The sequence below is a fragment of the Salvelinus fontinalis genome, chromosome 19 (assembly GCF_029448725.1).
Source record: "Salvelinus fontinalis isolate EN_2023a chromosome 19, ASM2944872v1, whole genome shotgun sequence".
Lineage (NCBI taxonomy): Eukaryota > Metazoa > Chordata > Actinopteri > Salmoniformes > Salmonidae > Salvelinus > Salvelinus fontinalis.
Window position 1 is genome coordinate 2,359,329 of NC_074683.1, and position 15,769 is coordinate 2,375,097.

Sequence of the window (15,769 nt, forward strand, 5' to 3'; positions counted from 1 at the left end):
ATTCTAAAATGGATTCAATAGTTTCTTCCCTCAATCTACACACAATACCCCATAATGACGAATTAAAAACAGGTTTTTCGAATTTTTTGCAAATGTATTAAGAATAAAAAACTGAAATATCACATTTACATAACTATTCAGACCCTTTACTCAGTACTTTGTTGAAGCCCCTTTGGCAGTGGTTACAGCCTCGAGTCTCCTTGGGTATGACGTTACAAGCTTGGCACACCTGTATTTGGGGAGTTTCTCCCATTCTTCTCTGCAGATCCTCTCAAGCTCTGTCAGGTTAGATGGGGAGCATTGCTGCACAGCTATTTTCAGGTCTCTTCAGAGATGTTTGATCGGGTTCAAGTCCGGACTCTGGCTGGGCCACTCAAGGACATTTAAAGCCGTCCCGAAGCCACTCCTGCGTTGTCTTGGCTGTGTGCTTAGGGTCGTTGTCCTGTTGGAAAGTGAACCTTTGCCGCAGTCTGAGGTCCTGAGCGCTCTGGAGCAGGTTTCATCAACTCCAAGCCATACAACCATAAAGGCCTGATTGGTGGAGTGCTGCAGAGATGGTTGTCCCTCTGGAAGGTTCTCCCATCTCTACAGGGGAACTCAATGCTGCAGAAATGTTTTGGTACCCTTCCCCAGATCTGTGCCTCGACACAATTCTGTCTCGGTGCTCTACTGACAATTCCTTAGAATTGGAGGTTGTAACGTAACAAAATGTGGTAAGTGAAGGGGTCTGAATACTTTCCAAATGCACTGTATAGCATTTCTTATACAAGATTTTTTTAAATCACAAATTCTACAGCATAACGGCAGAGTCATGTCTTAAGTGCAAAACGAATAAGTTATGGGCAAAGCTCGGAAGTTGGCAGTCAGAAGTATTACAATGTAAACTGACGTTTAATCCGTCTGTCTGCATATTTCAAGACATGGCATATGGGGGTGTAGGGAGATACTCAATTGGGTGGACGATTCTCTTCTCATGTTGAAAAAATATATACTAAAACGTGGAAATCAAACAATCCGTCATCATTAACAAAATGGAAAAATCGAATGATTGTGGCAAAAAAGAATGTTGGCACTAGGAATGTGAGCATGCGAGTCTGGGCAGATGAGATGTAGTTTTTGTTTGTATGGGTCTGTAAGCTGTGGTTCATATGTATATGTTTGTATCTGTAGTGAAAATAAAAAAAGGAAAAAAATGTAAATATTTTTTTTTTAAGAAAGGGGGAAAAAAGAGAAAGACCTATAGGTGTGTGTTCTATCTAACAGCTCTATTGTAGTCCCCTTGGCCTGAACACTGCTGTCCTGATTTCTCCGGGACCAAAATAGTCTGTAACACCCTCAGATAGAGGCAGAGCCAAGGGAGAGCAGCGACAGAGAGTGCTACCCACACTCTGCTTTTCACAGATACCCTTTTCTCGGGTTGTTAAAAATACATAAATGACTTGTTTGTCACATATACAAGACAAGTCGTATTTAGCTGTGGAAAACACTCCCGCTATTTAGGATGAGAATCTTATTTGCCTGGTTGTTATGCTAAAAATTGAAATGTTGGGTGATTCAATTGTGCGCAAATGCACTCAATTTGACATAACACGACCACATGTGTGTCAGCTAAAACTCCATGATGGTCCATTAGAAAAGGGGCTTCCCGGGTGGCGCAGTGGTCTAGGGCACTGCATCGCAGTGCTAACTGCGCCACCAGAGTCTCTGGGTTCGCCCCCAGGCTCTGTCGCAACCGGCCGCGACCGGGAGGTCCGTGGGGCGACGCACAATTGGGCCAGCGTCGTCCGGGTTAGGGAGGGTTTGGCCGGTAGGGATTTCCTTGTCTCATCGCGCTCCAGCGACTCCTGTGGCGGGCCGGGCGCAGTGCGCGCTAACCAAGGGGGCCAGGTGCACGGTGTTTCCTCCGACACATTGGTGCGGCTGGCTTCCGGGTTGGAGGCGCGCTGTGTTAAAGAAGCAGTGCGGCTTGGTTGGGTTGTGCTTCGGAGGACGCATAGCTTTCGACCTTCGTCTCTCCCGAGCCCGTACGGGAGTTGTAGCGATGAGACAAGATAGTAATTACTAGCGATTGGATACCATGAAAATTGGGGAGAAAAAGGGGATAAAATCTAAGAAAAAAAAGAAGAAAAAAAAGAAAAAAAGAAAAGGGATGCAGTTTACAGATGGCAAGAATATACCCACACTCGAAAACAATCCTGGATAGTGGGATGTGGTCATTGTACCCCCCGCCAAACACACGCAGGTACACACACTCTGACCTTCAACCTCTCACCTGTGGAGCTGCAGGTATTCCCTGGGCCTGTTGAGAAGATGGAGGAACCTGTCCACAATCTTATTCTTTCCCACTCCCTGTGAGTAAGCACACAAATATTGTATTCAATATACAGTATAATATTAACGCAATAAAGTCAACACATATTTCATGTATAAAGTGCCCGAAATAATGTACGTTTCATCATTCTTAATACAGGACTGAGTTAATTTCTCTTCACACACTTCCAAGGGAACTCATCTAAAGAGGAGTATTTCACATCCAGTTATTGTTAAAGAACATCCCTGTCACAACTCCTAACCATCAGTCTTGCAGTTGACTCCAACATGTCTAAAATATCTGTTGAGGCCCAGAGCGTGTGCTGTGTGCCTGTGAGACGGCTCTATTCCCAAAGCTCGCCCACTCCTTCCCTCCCTCCCCTAACACCCTAGGGCCCTTCAGAGGGCACATGATGTCCACTACGGAGGGAGTGTGGGCGGCGGACGGAGTGTCCATGCTGACAGAGCTGAAGGGTGGAGGATGGATGGCCCATGGGGACAGACAGAGACTGGGTCATAAAGTCCCTATAATCAGTCACCCACAGCTGTCTACTGTGACCTACTTCACAGTGACCTGTGATCAAAACAGTTTCAGAGTAGGAATGTTGATTTAAGATCAGTTTATCCTTCAGATCATAATGAATGAGATTACCCAGACAGGGCATACCTTTCAAATACAGGCCCAGCACTGTATTAAGATCTCTCTATATGCAACTCTATGCAGTTCTCTTCACGGCTGTCAATGGACCTAACTGAGTTTGGCTATGGCTATCGATTGGTTTTAATTGATCCCTCAATAAAGTGGTTCCCTAATGATGGGTCAGGAGCCAACTGCTCTCTTTGGATTGCAGCCAAAGCCATTTTTAAATGGCCATTTCAATCATGCAAAAGCTGTGATTGGTCTTTGGCCCTGTAACTCACCTGATTTCCTACCAATAGGAGGTGCTCTCCCAGCAGGAAGTCTTTCAGCATGTCCTCCATCACCATCATATGCTGTAGAGGGAGAGAAAGACAGTTTAAGTTTAGAATGAATCCAGGGTAAATTATGTTACATTTGTTTAGTAGTTTGATTGACAGTTCAAGACATTAGTAGGGGTGAGGTGTTCAGTAGTTTGATTGACAGTTCAAGACACTAGGTAGTAGGGGTGAGGTGTCCAACGAACTGGCCTCATTTAAACACTGCTTTCCCTCAATCTCCATCCCCTCTACTCCTCTCTCCCTTTCTACTCTCAAAAAAGGACAGAGAGCAGGTTCTTCAGAAGTGGGGCAGGCAGGAACATCATCTCTCACCCTCTTCTTTCCATCCCTCTCTCTAGCTCACTCTTTCTCGGCGCTGAAAAGTAAGGAGGGAATGAGAGAAAGGAGGGAGTGAGAGAGAAGGAGGCGTGAGAGGGATGAAAGACAGATATAGAGCAAGAGCAAGAAAGAGACGCGACAGAGACATGAGAGAGAACCGACAAAGAGCTAGAGGAGAGAGAGAAAGGGAACCGACAAAGAGCTAGAGAGAGAGAGAGAAAGGGAACCGACAAAGAGCTAGAGAGAGAGAGAGGAGAGAGAGAGAGGGAGAGTGAGAGAGAACAGACAAAGAGCTAGAGAGGAGAGAGAGAGGGAGAGGGAGAGAGAACCGACAAAGAGCTAGAGAGGAGAGAGAGAAAGGGAACCGACAAAGAGCTAGAGAGAGAGAGAGGAGAGAGAGAGAGGGAGAGTGAGAGAGAACCGACAAAGAGCTAGAGAGGAGAGAGAGAGGGAGAGGGAGAGAGAACCGACAAAGAGCTAGAGAGGAGAGAGAGAGAACCGACAAAGAGCTAGAGAGGAGAGAGAGAGGGAGAGGGAGAGAGAACCGACAAAGAGTTAGAGAGGTAGAGAGAGAGAACCGACAAAGAGCTAGAGATGAGAGAGAGAGAGAGAGCGAGAGAGAACCGACAAAGAGCTAGAGGAGAGAGAGAGAGAGAAGTGACAAAGAGCTAGAGAGGAGAGAGAGAGAGAGAGCGAGAGAGAACCGACAAAGAGCTAGAGAGGAGAGAGAGAGAGCGAGAGCGAGAGAGCGAGAGAAAAGTGTGGGGGAGCATGAAAAAAAGATAGACGGGAAGGAGAGAGAGATGGATAGATCTGGGGCAGTCCCACTCAGTATTCTAGAGAGGAGTCAGCACCCCTCAGTCCAGGGGCTTGATACAACTACAATCAGTGTTTGTGTGTGTGTGTGGAGGCCATTACTTGTGCGTTGTCGTAGAAGAGCACGTCAGGCACCTTCATCTTCTCCCCAGCATTATAGACGGGAGCTGACACGCTGCCTATGGTCAACACACCATCCTTTACAGTGCCTGGATGGAGAGAGGGGGGAGGGGTGAAATAGATTATACATGTTTGTGTGTGTGGTGTGTGTGGTGTGTGTGTGTGTGTGTGTGTGTGTGTGTGTGTGTGTGTGTGTGTGTGTGTGTGTGTGTGTGTGTGTGTGTGTGTGTGTGTGTCTTACAGCTGTGCTCATGTGCCTCAGCATCAGGCTGTGTGTCCTGTATAGAGCAGTTAGCCAGGCCCTTCTGTAGAGAGGAACGAGCCAGGCTGGGTAGAAACCTAATCAAACATAAAGCATATTATTGCAAATTATAACAAGGTTATTAAATCAGACAATTTAATCCCAAGCAACGTACAGTTCAAGGAATAGTTCAATCAACATTTGTCTAACAAATCAGTCCGTGTGTGTGTGTGTGTGCGTGCACTTCTGTGTACCTGGACAGACATGCTTTGTTGACAGCGTGAGCGATGCTCTCCTCTGGATACTGAGAGAGACGACGACAGATCCTCAACAGCTGTCTGGTGGACAGGGACGACGCTAGAGACTGGGCCTGGACACACAGCAGGCAGTTTAGTACACATACTCACTAGCACGCACGCACGCACGCACACACACACGCACACTTACAGTAGGGTCGTTGGTCTGTCGGAGGTTGTGTGTGAGGTGGAGGAGCTGCTCCACTGCTTCCTTCGGAACGTTGGGAGTCTGGAGAGAAAGAAATAGAGACAAAGAGAGAGAATAAATGGAGGATGATATGAAGGAAACAGATGACTGAATCAATATGGTGTGTGTGTGTGTGCGTGCGTGCGTGTGTCTCACCAAGCACTGTATGAGCCTGGTCTCCTGTGCCCGTGCCAGAGGCTGGATGTTGTGGAACATGAACATGGTGAGTAGTTCAGGACCCAACCACTGCTGACCACTGCTGCCCGCCACAGGGGGCTCTGCCAGGGCCAACACACGAAACGAAGGGTGGACGGGGAAGATGGACCTGGAAACACACACACATTTTAGAGCTTGTACCGAGTGTGAATCACGACATATACATTTTTTTGTTGTCCAGAAATACTTGTTTACAGTACTATTTTATAGCAAGGGGTTTTCCTTAGTCAAGGTATGTAGTCAGTAAAAACCACAGGTCATATAGTACTGTAGTAATAGTACTGCAGTAGTAGTAATAGCACTGTAGTAATAGTACTGCAGTAATAGTAATAGTACTGCAGTAATAGTACTGCAGTAATAGCGCTGTAGTAATAGTACTGCAGTAATAGTAATAGTACTGCAGTAATAGTACTGCAGTAATAGCGCTGTAGTAATAGTACTGCAGTAATAGTACAGCGGTAATAGTAATAGCACTGTAGTAATAGTACTGCAGTAATAGTAATAGTACTGCAGTAATAGTACTGCAGTAATAGCGCTGTAGTAATAGTACTGCAGTAATAGTACAGCGGTAATAGTAATAGCACTGTAGTAATAGTACTGCAGTAATAGTAATAGTACTGCAGTAATAGTACTGCAGTAATAGCGCTGTAGTAATAGTACTGCAGTAATAGTACAGCGGTAATAGTAATAGCACTGTAGTAATAGTACTGCAGTAATAGTAATAGTACTGCAGTAATAGTACTGCAGTAATAGCGCTGTAGTAATAGTACTGCAGTAATAGTACAGCGGTAATAGTAGTAGCACTGTAGTAATAGTACTGTAGTAATAGTAATAATACTGTAGTAATAGTGCTGTAGTAATAGTACTGTGGTAATAGCAACAGTACTGAAGTAATAGTAATAGTACTGTGGTAACAGTACTGTAGTAATAGTACTGTAGTAATAGTAGTGTAGTAATAGTGATAGTACCGTAGTGGTAATACTGTAGTAATAGCACTGTGGCGATAGTAATAGTACTGTAGTAATAGTACTGTGGTAATAGTAATAGTACTGTAGCAATAGTACCGTAGCAATAGTAAGAGTACTGTAGTAGTGACTCTGTCTGCAATTATGGTAACTTTAGTGTTACTACACATACTGTAACTGTATAGTGGCCCTGGCCCAGAGTCCTGGGTGGAATCACATCAAGAGTGTGAGCCGCGGGAAACTCAGGACGCACGCACGCACGCACACACACACACGTCTGAGCCGCAAAAACAAAGGGGAAGTGATTTAATTTCAGCCCAGACGCTCTACCACAAACATCCTTCCTGCCAGCCTAGGTGGAGCTCAAACACACACACACAAACACACGCAAAAGCACACACATTTTGTTCACTCAAATTCCCAACGAAACAACCCTGAATCCCGACCGATGGACTACATTTCTATCTGGAGAAGAAACCTATTAAAGGGAACATTTACGGAGAAATTGTAGTCATTCTATCACATAGTTCCTATGGTTAAATGTTGTCTGTTGGATGATGTAAAATCGGACATTTGTGATAAGGAAGAGAAGGTGGAAACAATACAGAGTTAAATGAGAGGGTGAAAGGCAGATAAACAGAAACAGTTGTCCTGCCAAAAGTCAGCAGACAAACACTGTCAAAAATATCCCCCTCTCCACCACATTCCTCTATCCTCGTTCTATTCCTCTATATCTCTCCCCCGCTCTCTCTCCCTCCCCCTCTCTCCACCACATTCCTCTATCCTAGTTCTATTCCTCTATATCTCTCCCCCGCTCTCTCTCCCTCCCCCTCTCTCCACCACATTCCTCTATCCTAGTTCTATTCCTCTATATCTCTCCCCCGCTCTCTCTCCCTCCCCCTCTCTCCACCACATTCCTCTATCCTAGTTCTATTCCTCTATATCTCTCCCCCGCCCCCTCTCTCCACCACATTCCTCTATCCTAGTTCTATTCCTCTATATCTCTCCCCCGCTCTCTTTCTCTCTCTCTTTTAATCCCTCCTCCTTCTCTCCTACTAATTTCCTGTTATGGTGGTGGAGATGAAAGCAGTCATTGTCAGGGTTTTCACTTCTGACGCTAACACAGATATTTAAATACTACACTGCACAGGAGGTTGGTGGGACCTTAATTTGGGAGGATGGGCTCGTGGTAATGGCTGGAGTGGAACTAGAGGAATGGTTTCCATGTGTTTGATGCCATTCCATTCGCTCTGTTCAAGTCATTATTATGAGCCATCCGCCCCTCAGCAGCCTCCACTGCTACACTGTCTACTGACTTACCTGCCTCTGGCTGCAAGGTCACGTCCTGAGGTGTGTGTCAGTGGTGTGTGTGTGTGTGTGTGTGTGTGTGTGTGTGTGTGTCTGTCAAACCGTAACTCATAGCTCATGTCCCTAGACCCCTCAAACTCAACTCTGGACCTCAAATTCAGTTCCACCGCATTTTTTAAATTGTGCCCCTCTAATCGGGGACTGATTTACACCTGGCATACCAGGTGTGCAATTAATGATCAGGTAGAACAGAAAACCAGCAGACTCCGAACCTCGTAGGGTTAATAATGAGGCTTAATCAACACCCGACATTACACAGCCCATAACTTCACTGTTCTGTCTGACACCTGAAAGTCTGTGTGTGTGGTATGACACCTGAGAGGAGGTATTATTGAATGACTAACCACAGGAAGGATGAGTCATTGTAAAATAAAATAAAAAATTGCACACACACACACACACACTGTAATATCTAAATGGATGGCACGCTAATTAACATGATAGGGTGATGTATCCCTTCATCACACACATACAGCCACCATCACAACACATTACAAGCAGAACTGCCATCTCCACAGGCAACCTGGTCTCAGAGCATTTCATATTATTCTGTACATAAATTCGTGACACACTGTCATGTTATGTTTCGTATGATATGTAGTAATTTGTGGATGTCCATCATCCATTTCGTATAATATGTTACAAATTGCAATTTGTACGATACAGTCCCTTCAGAAAGTATTCATACCCCTTGACTTATTCCACATTTTGTTGTGTTACAGCCTGAATTCAAAATGGATAAAATGTGTTTTTTTCTCACCCATCTTTACACAAAACCCCATAATGACAAAGTAGAAACATGTTTTTAGACATTTTTGCAATTTATTTAAAATGAAATACAGAAATATCTAATTTACATAAGTATTCACACCCGAGTCAATACATGTTAGAATCACCTTTGGCAGCAATTACAGCTGTGATTGGTTTTGCCCTAAACCTAATGCATAACGTTCATTTCTTTGCCAATTTGTTTGTTCAGTTTTACTTAGGTGCCTTATTGCAAACAGGATGCATGTTTTGGATTATTTTTTATTATGTACAGGCTTCCTTCTTTACACTCTGCAATTTTGGTTAGTATTGTGGAGTAACTACAATGTTGTTGATCCATCCTCAGTTCTCTCTTATCACAGCCATTAAACTCTTAACTGTTTTAAATTCACCATTGGCCTCATTGTGAAATTCCTGAGCGGTTTCCATTCCTCTTCGGAAACTGAGTTAGGAAGGACGCCAGTATCTTTGTACTGACGGTGTATTGATACACCATCCAAAGTGTAATTAATAACGTCACCATGCTTAAAGGGATATTCAATGTCTGCTTTTTTTTTTTTACCCATCTACCCTTCTTTGCGAGGCATTGGAAAACCTCCCTAGTCTTTGTGGTTGAATCTATATTTGAAATTCCGTGCTCGACTGAGGGACTTTACAGATAATTGAATGTGTGGGGTACAGACATGAGGTAGCCAAAAAAAACTAAGGTTAGACACTATTATTGCACACAGAGTGAGTCCATGCAACTTATTTTTTTATTTTATTTAACCTTTATTTAACTAGGCAAGTGAGTTAAGAACAAATTCTTATTTACAATGACGGCCTAGGAACAGTGGGTTAACTGCCTTGTTCAGGAGCAGAACGACAGAGATTTACCTTGTCAGCTCGGGGATTCGATCCACCAAACTTTGGCCCAACGCTCTAACCGCTAGGCTACCTGCTTGACATAACATAGGAGTTCAATACTTATTGATTCAAGACATTTCAGCTTTTCATTTTTAATCAAGTAGTAAAGATTTCTAAAAACATAATTCCACTTTGACATTATGGGGGATTGTGTTAGGTCAGAGACACATCTCAATGTTATCAATTTTAAATTCAGGCTGTAACACAAGAACATTTGGAAAGAATCAAGGGGTGTGAATACTTTCTGAAGGCACTATACATTACAAATTTCAAAAACGTACAATATGTTACATATTTGCAAATGTACAAATTCCAATTTATTGTGGCTAATGTTGGATAGGTGGCTAACACTAATGTTAGCAAGGCTAGGGGTTAGGGTTAAAAGTTAGGTTAAGCTTAGGGTTAGGAGCAGGGTTAGCTGAAAGGGTTAAGGTTAGGGTGAGCTAACATGCTAGTAAGTACACTGAACAACAATATAAACGCAACATGCAACAACTTCAAAGTATTTACTGAGTTACAGTTCATATAAGGAAATCAGCCAATTTAAATAAATAAATTAGGCCCTAATCTATGGATAAGAATACAGATATGCATCTATTGGTGACTGATACCTTTAAAAATATTTGGGGGCGTGGATCAGAAAACCGGTCAGTATCTGGCATGACCACCATTTGCCTCATGCAGCGCGACACATCTCCTTTGCATAGAGTTGATCAGGCTGTTGATTGTGGCCTGTGGAATGTTGTCCCACACCTTTTCAATGGCTTTGCGAAGTTGCTGTATATTGGTGGAAATCGTCAATCCAGTGCATCCCAAACATTCTCAATGGGTGATATGTCTGGTAAGTATGAAGTCCATGGAAGAACTGGGACATTTTCAGCTTCCAGGAATTGTGCACAGATCCTTGCAACATGGGGCCATATATTATCATGCTGAAACATGAGGTGATGGTGGCGGATGAATGGCACGACAATGGGCCTCAGGATCTCGTCACGGTATCTCTGTCCATTCAAATTGCCATCGATAAAATGCAATTGTGTTGGTTGTCTGTAGCTTATGCCTGCCCATACCATAACACCACCACATCCAAGGGGCACTCTGTTCACAATGTTGACATCAGCAAACCGCTCGCCCACACAACGCCATACACGCTGTCTGCTATCTGCCCAGTACAGATGAAACCGGGATTCATCTGTGAAGAGCACACTTCTCCAGCTTGCCAGTGGCCATCGAAGGTGAGCAGTTGTCAACTAAAGTCGGTTACCACACCAAACTGCAGTCAGGTCAACACCCTGGTGAGGAGCTCGCAGATGAGCATCCCTGAGACAGTTTCTGATAGTTTGTGCAGAAATTCTTTGGTTATGCAAACCCACAGTTTCATCAGCTGTCCATTTGGCTGGTCTCAGACAATCCTGCAGGTGAAGAAGCCAGATGTGGAAGTCCTGGTCTGGCGTGGTCACACGTGGTCTGCGGTGGCATTTTATTGTGCTCAGCACAAGGTGCACCTGTGTAATGATCATGCTGTTTAATCAGTATTTTGAAATGCCACACTTGAAATGCTTACTAACAGGGACGAAAACAAATTTGTGTCCACAATTTTAGAGAAATAAGATTTTGTGGGTATGGAACATTTCTGGGATCTTTTATTTCAGCTCATGAAACATGGGACCAACACTTTACATGTTGCGTTTATATTTTTGTTCAGTGTAGTTGAAAAGTTGCTAATTAGCTCAAATGCAAAAGTTGTCCGTAATGAGATTCGAAAACGCAACCACTGGGTTCACCTTAATGAAAGGAAACAGGTAAGAATGAGTCATTGGAAACAAAAACAAGCACACGTTCGCGTTATAAACCCACCCATCCACCCTCCTTTCCTTTTTGCCTTAAGTACCCATCTGTCTTATGTAACCATACCAAACGAAACATATCGTACTAATTTGAGTGTCCTGGATTTACTTTTACTATGTTACGTCTAATCTATGAGACCAGGCTGCCACAGGGAGATCGAAAGAGAAACGGCAGTTATTATTTGATTTATTTATTTTACCAGGTTAGACTCATTACAAATCTATTTTGCAAGAGACCTGGCCAAAAACGCAGCACACAAAATGATGCCACAGACTGGCAAACAGGAAGTTGCATAGCTGGAGATAATGGGTGAACAGGTTGCTCCCCAGGGCAGCACTGGTGTGACACTTTGGCACCAGCTCTAGCGAACATACATGCCTCGGAATATGTGTTCCTACTTGCGTGTATGTGTGTGTACCTTTCGTGTAGCTGTTCGTCTGTAAGCTGTAGCTCTTCCTTGAGTGCCTGGTATCTGTCCCACCTCAGCAGTCTGGACCCGTCATACAGAGACAGCTCTCTGTCATGGAGTAACCTACATTACAGTAGACATAGTATTAGTAGGTGATTGATACAGGACCAGTCACAGTGGCCAGTAACCTGTAACACATTGGACAAACTAGATATAGCATTAATGGATGACTGATCTAGGACCAGTCAGTGACCAGTAACCTGTAATACAGTAGACATAGTATTAGTGCATGGGTATTCAACCGAGGACACGCGGACCCCCAGAAAATAAAAATAATATTTATAACAATTTGTGCATTTTTCCCCCCAACGTTTTTATGAATATCGCTAGCAACAACACATCCACAGTAGAAAAGAAAAGAGGAGAATATCTTTATAATGATGTCAACTATATTTCTCAAATATTGAGTAATTTACACTCCCTGGAGTATCTGACATAGGCTTTGAAACAGCACCTGCTGCAAATCCCCCTGGCTGCTGGTAAGCTTTCTTGACTTGGACATTCATTTTGGTCACACTTTATTTGGAAAGTCCATCTGTAGATACTCTAAACAAACTATTTGTTGATAAGCAACTGCTTGCTAAGGTTACAGTTAGGGTTTGCATAAGGATTAGGGTTAAGGTTAGAGTTAGGGCTAGAGTTAGGGTTAAGGTTAGGGCTAGGATAAGGGTTAAGGTTAGAGTTAGGGCTAGGGTAAAGGCGTCCGCATACATAGGTTCGGGTTTGCTTTTAGCAGAACTCAGCTAGGCGTAGGCATTAACACAAAAACACTTCCTCAAAATAGTCAGAATCAATCTAAGATAAATGTCATCACATCTGTCATTAATTTAGACATTTTTGCAGAGGTCTTAGTCGTGCAATTTTACATCTAACTAAGATGTTTGGTGCAGTATTTTTTTTATAGTCCCTACAAATCACCAACGAAGGGGCCAAAAAAATGTGTGTCCTGGAAGAGCCGGAGAAAAAACCTTGCAAAACACCAAAACTAACAAAACATCACAAAATAACATACTATATGCTCAAACTGTTTTGACTGGGCAGCATACGGTAAACTTAAGGGTTAAGTTTTGGGTTAGGATAAAGGTTAAGGTTGGGGTTAGGATAAAGGTTAAGGGTGGGGTTAGGATAAAGGTTGGGGTTAGAATAAAGGCTAAGGTTGGGGTTAGGATAAAGGTCAAGGTTGGGGTTAGGATAAAGGTCAAGGTTGGGGTTAGGATAAAGGTCAAGGTTGGGGTTAGGATAAAGGTTAAGGGTGGGGTTGGGGTTGGAAAAAAGGCTAAGGTTGGGGTTAGGATAAAGGTCAAGGTTGGGGTTAGGATAAAGGTCAAGGTTGGGGTTAGGATAAAGTTTAAGGGTGGGGTTAGGATAAAGGTTAAGGTTGGGGTTAGGATAAAGGTCAAGGTTGGGGTTAGGATAAAGGTCAAGGTTGGGGTTAGGATAAAGGTTAAGGGTGGGGTTAGGATAAAGGTTAAGGTTGGGGTTAGGATAAAGGTTAAGGTTGGGGTTAGGATAAAGGTTAAGGTTGGGGTTAGGATAAAGGTTGGGGTTAGGATAAATGTTAAGGTTGGGGTTAGGATAAAGGCTAAGGTTGGGGTTAGGATAAAGGCTAAGGTTGGGGTTAGGATAAAGGTTAAGGTTGGGGTTAGGATAAAGGTTGGGGTAAGGATAAAGGTTAAGGTTGGGGTTAGGATAAAGGTTAAGGTTGGGGTTAGGATAAAGGTTAAGGTTGGGGTTAGGATAAAGGTTAAGGTTGGGGTTAGGATAAAGGCTAAGGTTGGGGTTAGGATAAAGGCTAAGGTTAGGGCTAGGGCCAGGATTAGTAGATAGTTGAAATGTAACTGAACGTCTGCAGAGAATCTACAGATGGACTATCTAAATAAAGCGTTACATACATTTTGGCCACTTGACTAACCTTTATTTAAAAATGGTCCAACGCAGCTGTTTTTAGTTCAATATCAAATCATTTATTGGGTAACAATTAAGTACCTTATTGTGATTGTTTTTCATGAAAATGGTCAAAAAGCAACAACAATTGCTTCTTAGCAAAGAGCAATTTCTCAAGCAAAAATTTTGCTAGGACTGACTGGGATTGTCTGAGTTGGGAGGAGGAAACTGAAAATGTGCTGTTATTGGCAGAGAGGTTTGGAACTGTCTTTCTTATTGGTCTATTAACTAATTTACCGCATGGTGATGTCACCATGGCTGGCCAAAACTCCATCCCACCAAAATAGGCTGAAATTTCAGGCGGTCTTTTCTAACAGTTCTTACAATAAAAGGACATTATCATAATTTTCTCAATTTCACAGTATTATTCCAAACTCAGTGTGGAAATATACACTAAGGACACAAAACATTAAGGACATCTTACTAATATTGAGTTGCAACCCTCCCCCCTTAGAACAGCCTCAAATCGTTGGGGCATGTACTAAACTAGGAGTTGAAAGCGTTCCACAGGGATGCTGGCCCATGTTTACTCCAATGCTTCCCACAGTTATGTCAAGTTGGCTGGATGTCCTTTGGGTGGTGGACCATTCTTGATACACACGGAAAACTGTTGTGTGAAAAACTCAGCAGCGTTGCAGTTCTTGAGACAAACCGGTGCGCCTGGCACCTTCTACCATACCCCGTTCAAAGGCACTTAAATATTTTATTTTGACCATTCACCCTCTGAATGGTACACATACACAATCCATGTCTCAATTGTCTCAAGGCTTAAAAATCCTTCTTTAACCTGTCTACTCCCCTTCATCTACACTGACTAAAGTGGATTTAACAAGTGACATCAATAAGGGATCATAGCTTTCACCTGGATACACCTGGTAAGAAAAGGGGAGGCAGGTGGTTAGAGCGTTGGGCCGGTAACCGAAAGGTTGCTGGATTGAATCCCTGAGCTGACAAGGTAAAAATCAGTTGATCTGCCCTTGAACAAGGCACTGTTCCCCGATAGGCCGTCATTGTAAATAAGAATTTATTCTTAACTGACTTGCCTAGTTAAATAAAGGTTAAATAAATACATTTTTAAAAAGGGCAGGTGTCCTTAATGTGTAAACTCAGTATATATAAAACACAGGTAAATCATGTTTTTGACTGCACTGGGCCTTTAACCGTGCTAAAACAGCTGCTCTTAGCTAATATGTGTTTGGAGCAGGGTTTCCATTAGCCAGCTTTTGGCTGAAATTTTTGTTGTTGTTGAAAAGTAGATAAATCAAATTTGAGCTGGCCAATTGTCCAGGAGAAGAAACATCCCATTGCAAAATAATTCTTTTTAGCCTATTCATTGATGGAAATACCAGTCGATGTAAATACATTTGACTTGTCATGCTTATCGGTCTACAGATGAATTTGCATAATTTTATGGAATTAAATTACAGCATACAGAGCCTTTGAGCAGAAAGTCTGTCAGACAGCACAAGAGTTGATGCTACAGCAACTCAAACAGCAAATACATTGGCAACAGAAGACAGGCTCCATCAGCGAGTCACACACCACTTTGCAAGGAGCTGGAGGCAGGATGCATTTTGAAAACATAAACTTCATTGTTTGAAACCTGAATGCTTTACTACATGCCTACCTCACTTCAAAGTAGCCTAGCCAAACTCGACCATATCCGTGGGGCAATTATTTTATATCAAATGATTTCATTGCCCAGCAGCCAAAGGCACAATCCTAGTCATATTAGCAACCCATGCTAGTTGTTGCATATTAGAGCTCCCCTCTTTCTTCCCAATGGTGTTTTCCCATTACGTAGCCTACCGCCTTATGCGCATGGCTGCTCTTATAATGTGAAGAAATAATAGTTTATTTACACTTTAAGCTAAACGTTCTGTTGCATCAGACTCATTGCTTTAAAAAAAACATCTGTATGTAGCTTAGGCCTACTGATCGTATGCATTTGGGCTCAACCATCCCACAACTGTTCCAGAGTCTGTTAGGAATAGGCTGTTTCTTTCTCCACAAGCTGAC

General features: G+C 43.1%; 1 protein-coding gene across 1 annotated transcript in view; it reads right to left on the reverse strand.

Moving 5' to 3' along the window:
• vwa8 (von Willebrand factor A domain containing 8) overlaps nt 1-15,769 on the reverse strand; it is a 97,232-nt gene that overhangs the window by 61,365 nt on the left and 20,098 nt on the right. The window contains exons 14-21 of the mRNA XM_055870343.1: nt 11,756-11,869; nt 5,423-5,591; nt 5,231-5,308; nt 5,038-5,153; nt 4,784-4,881; nt 4,525-4,631; nt 3,232-3,303; nt 2,273-2,349 (exon numbers count right to left, since the gene is read on the reverse strand). Coding sequence (XP_055726318.1) covers nt 2,273-2,349; nt 3,232-3,303; nt 4,525-4,631; nt 4,784-4,881; nt 5,038-5,153; nt 5,231-5,308; nt 5,423-5,591; nt 11,756-11,869 — 831 coding nt within the window. The remainder of the gene's footprint in view (nt 1-2,272; nt 2,350-3,231; nt 3,304-4,524; nt 4,632-4,783; nt 4,882-5,037; nt 5,154-5,230; nt 5,309-5,422; nt 5,592-11,755; nt 11,870-15,769) is intronic.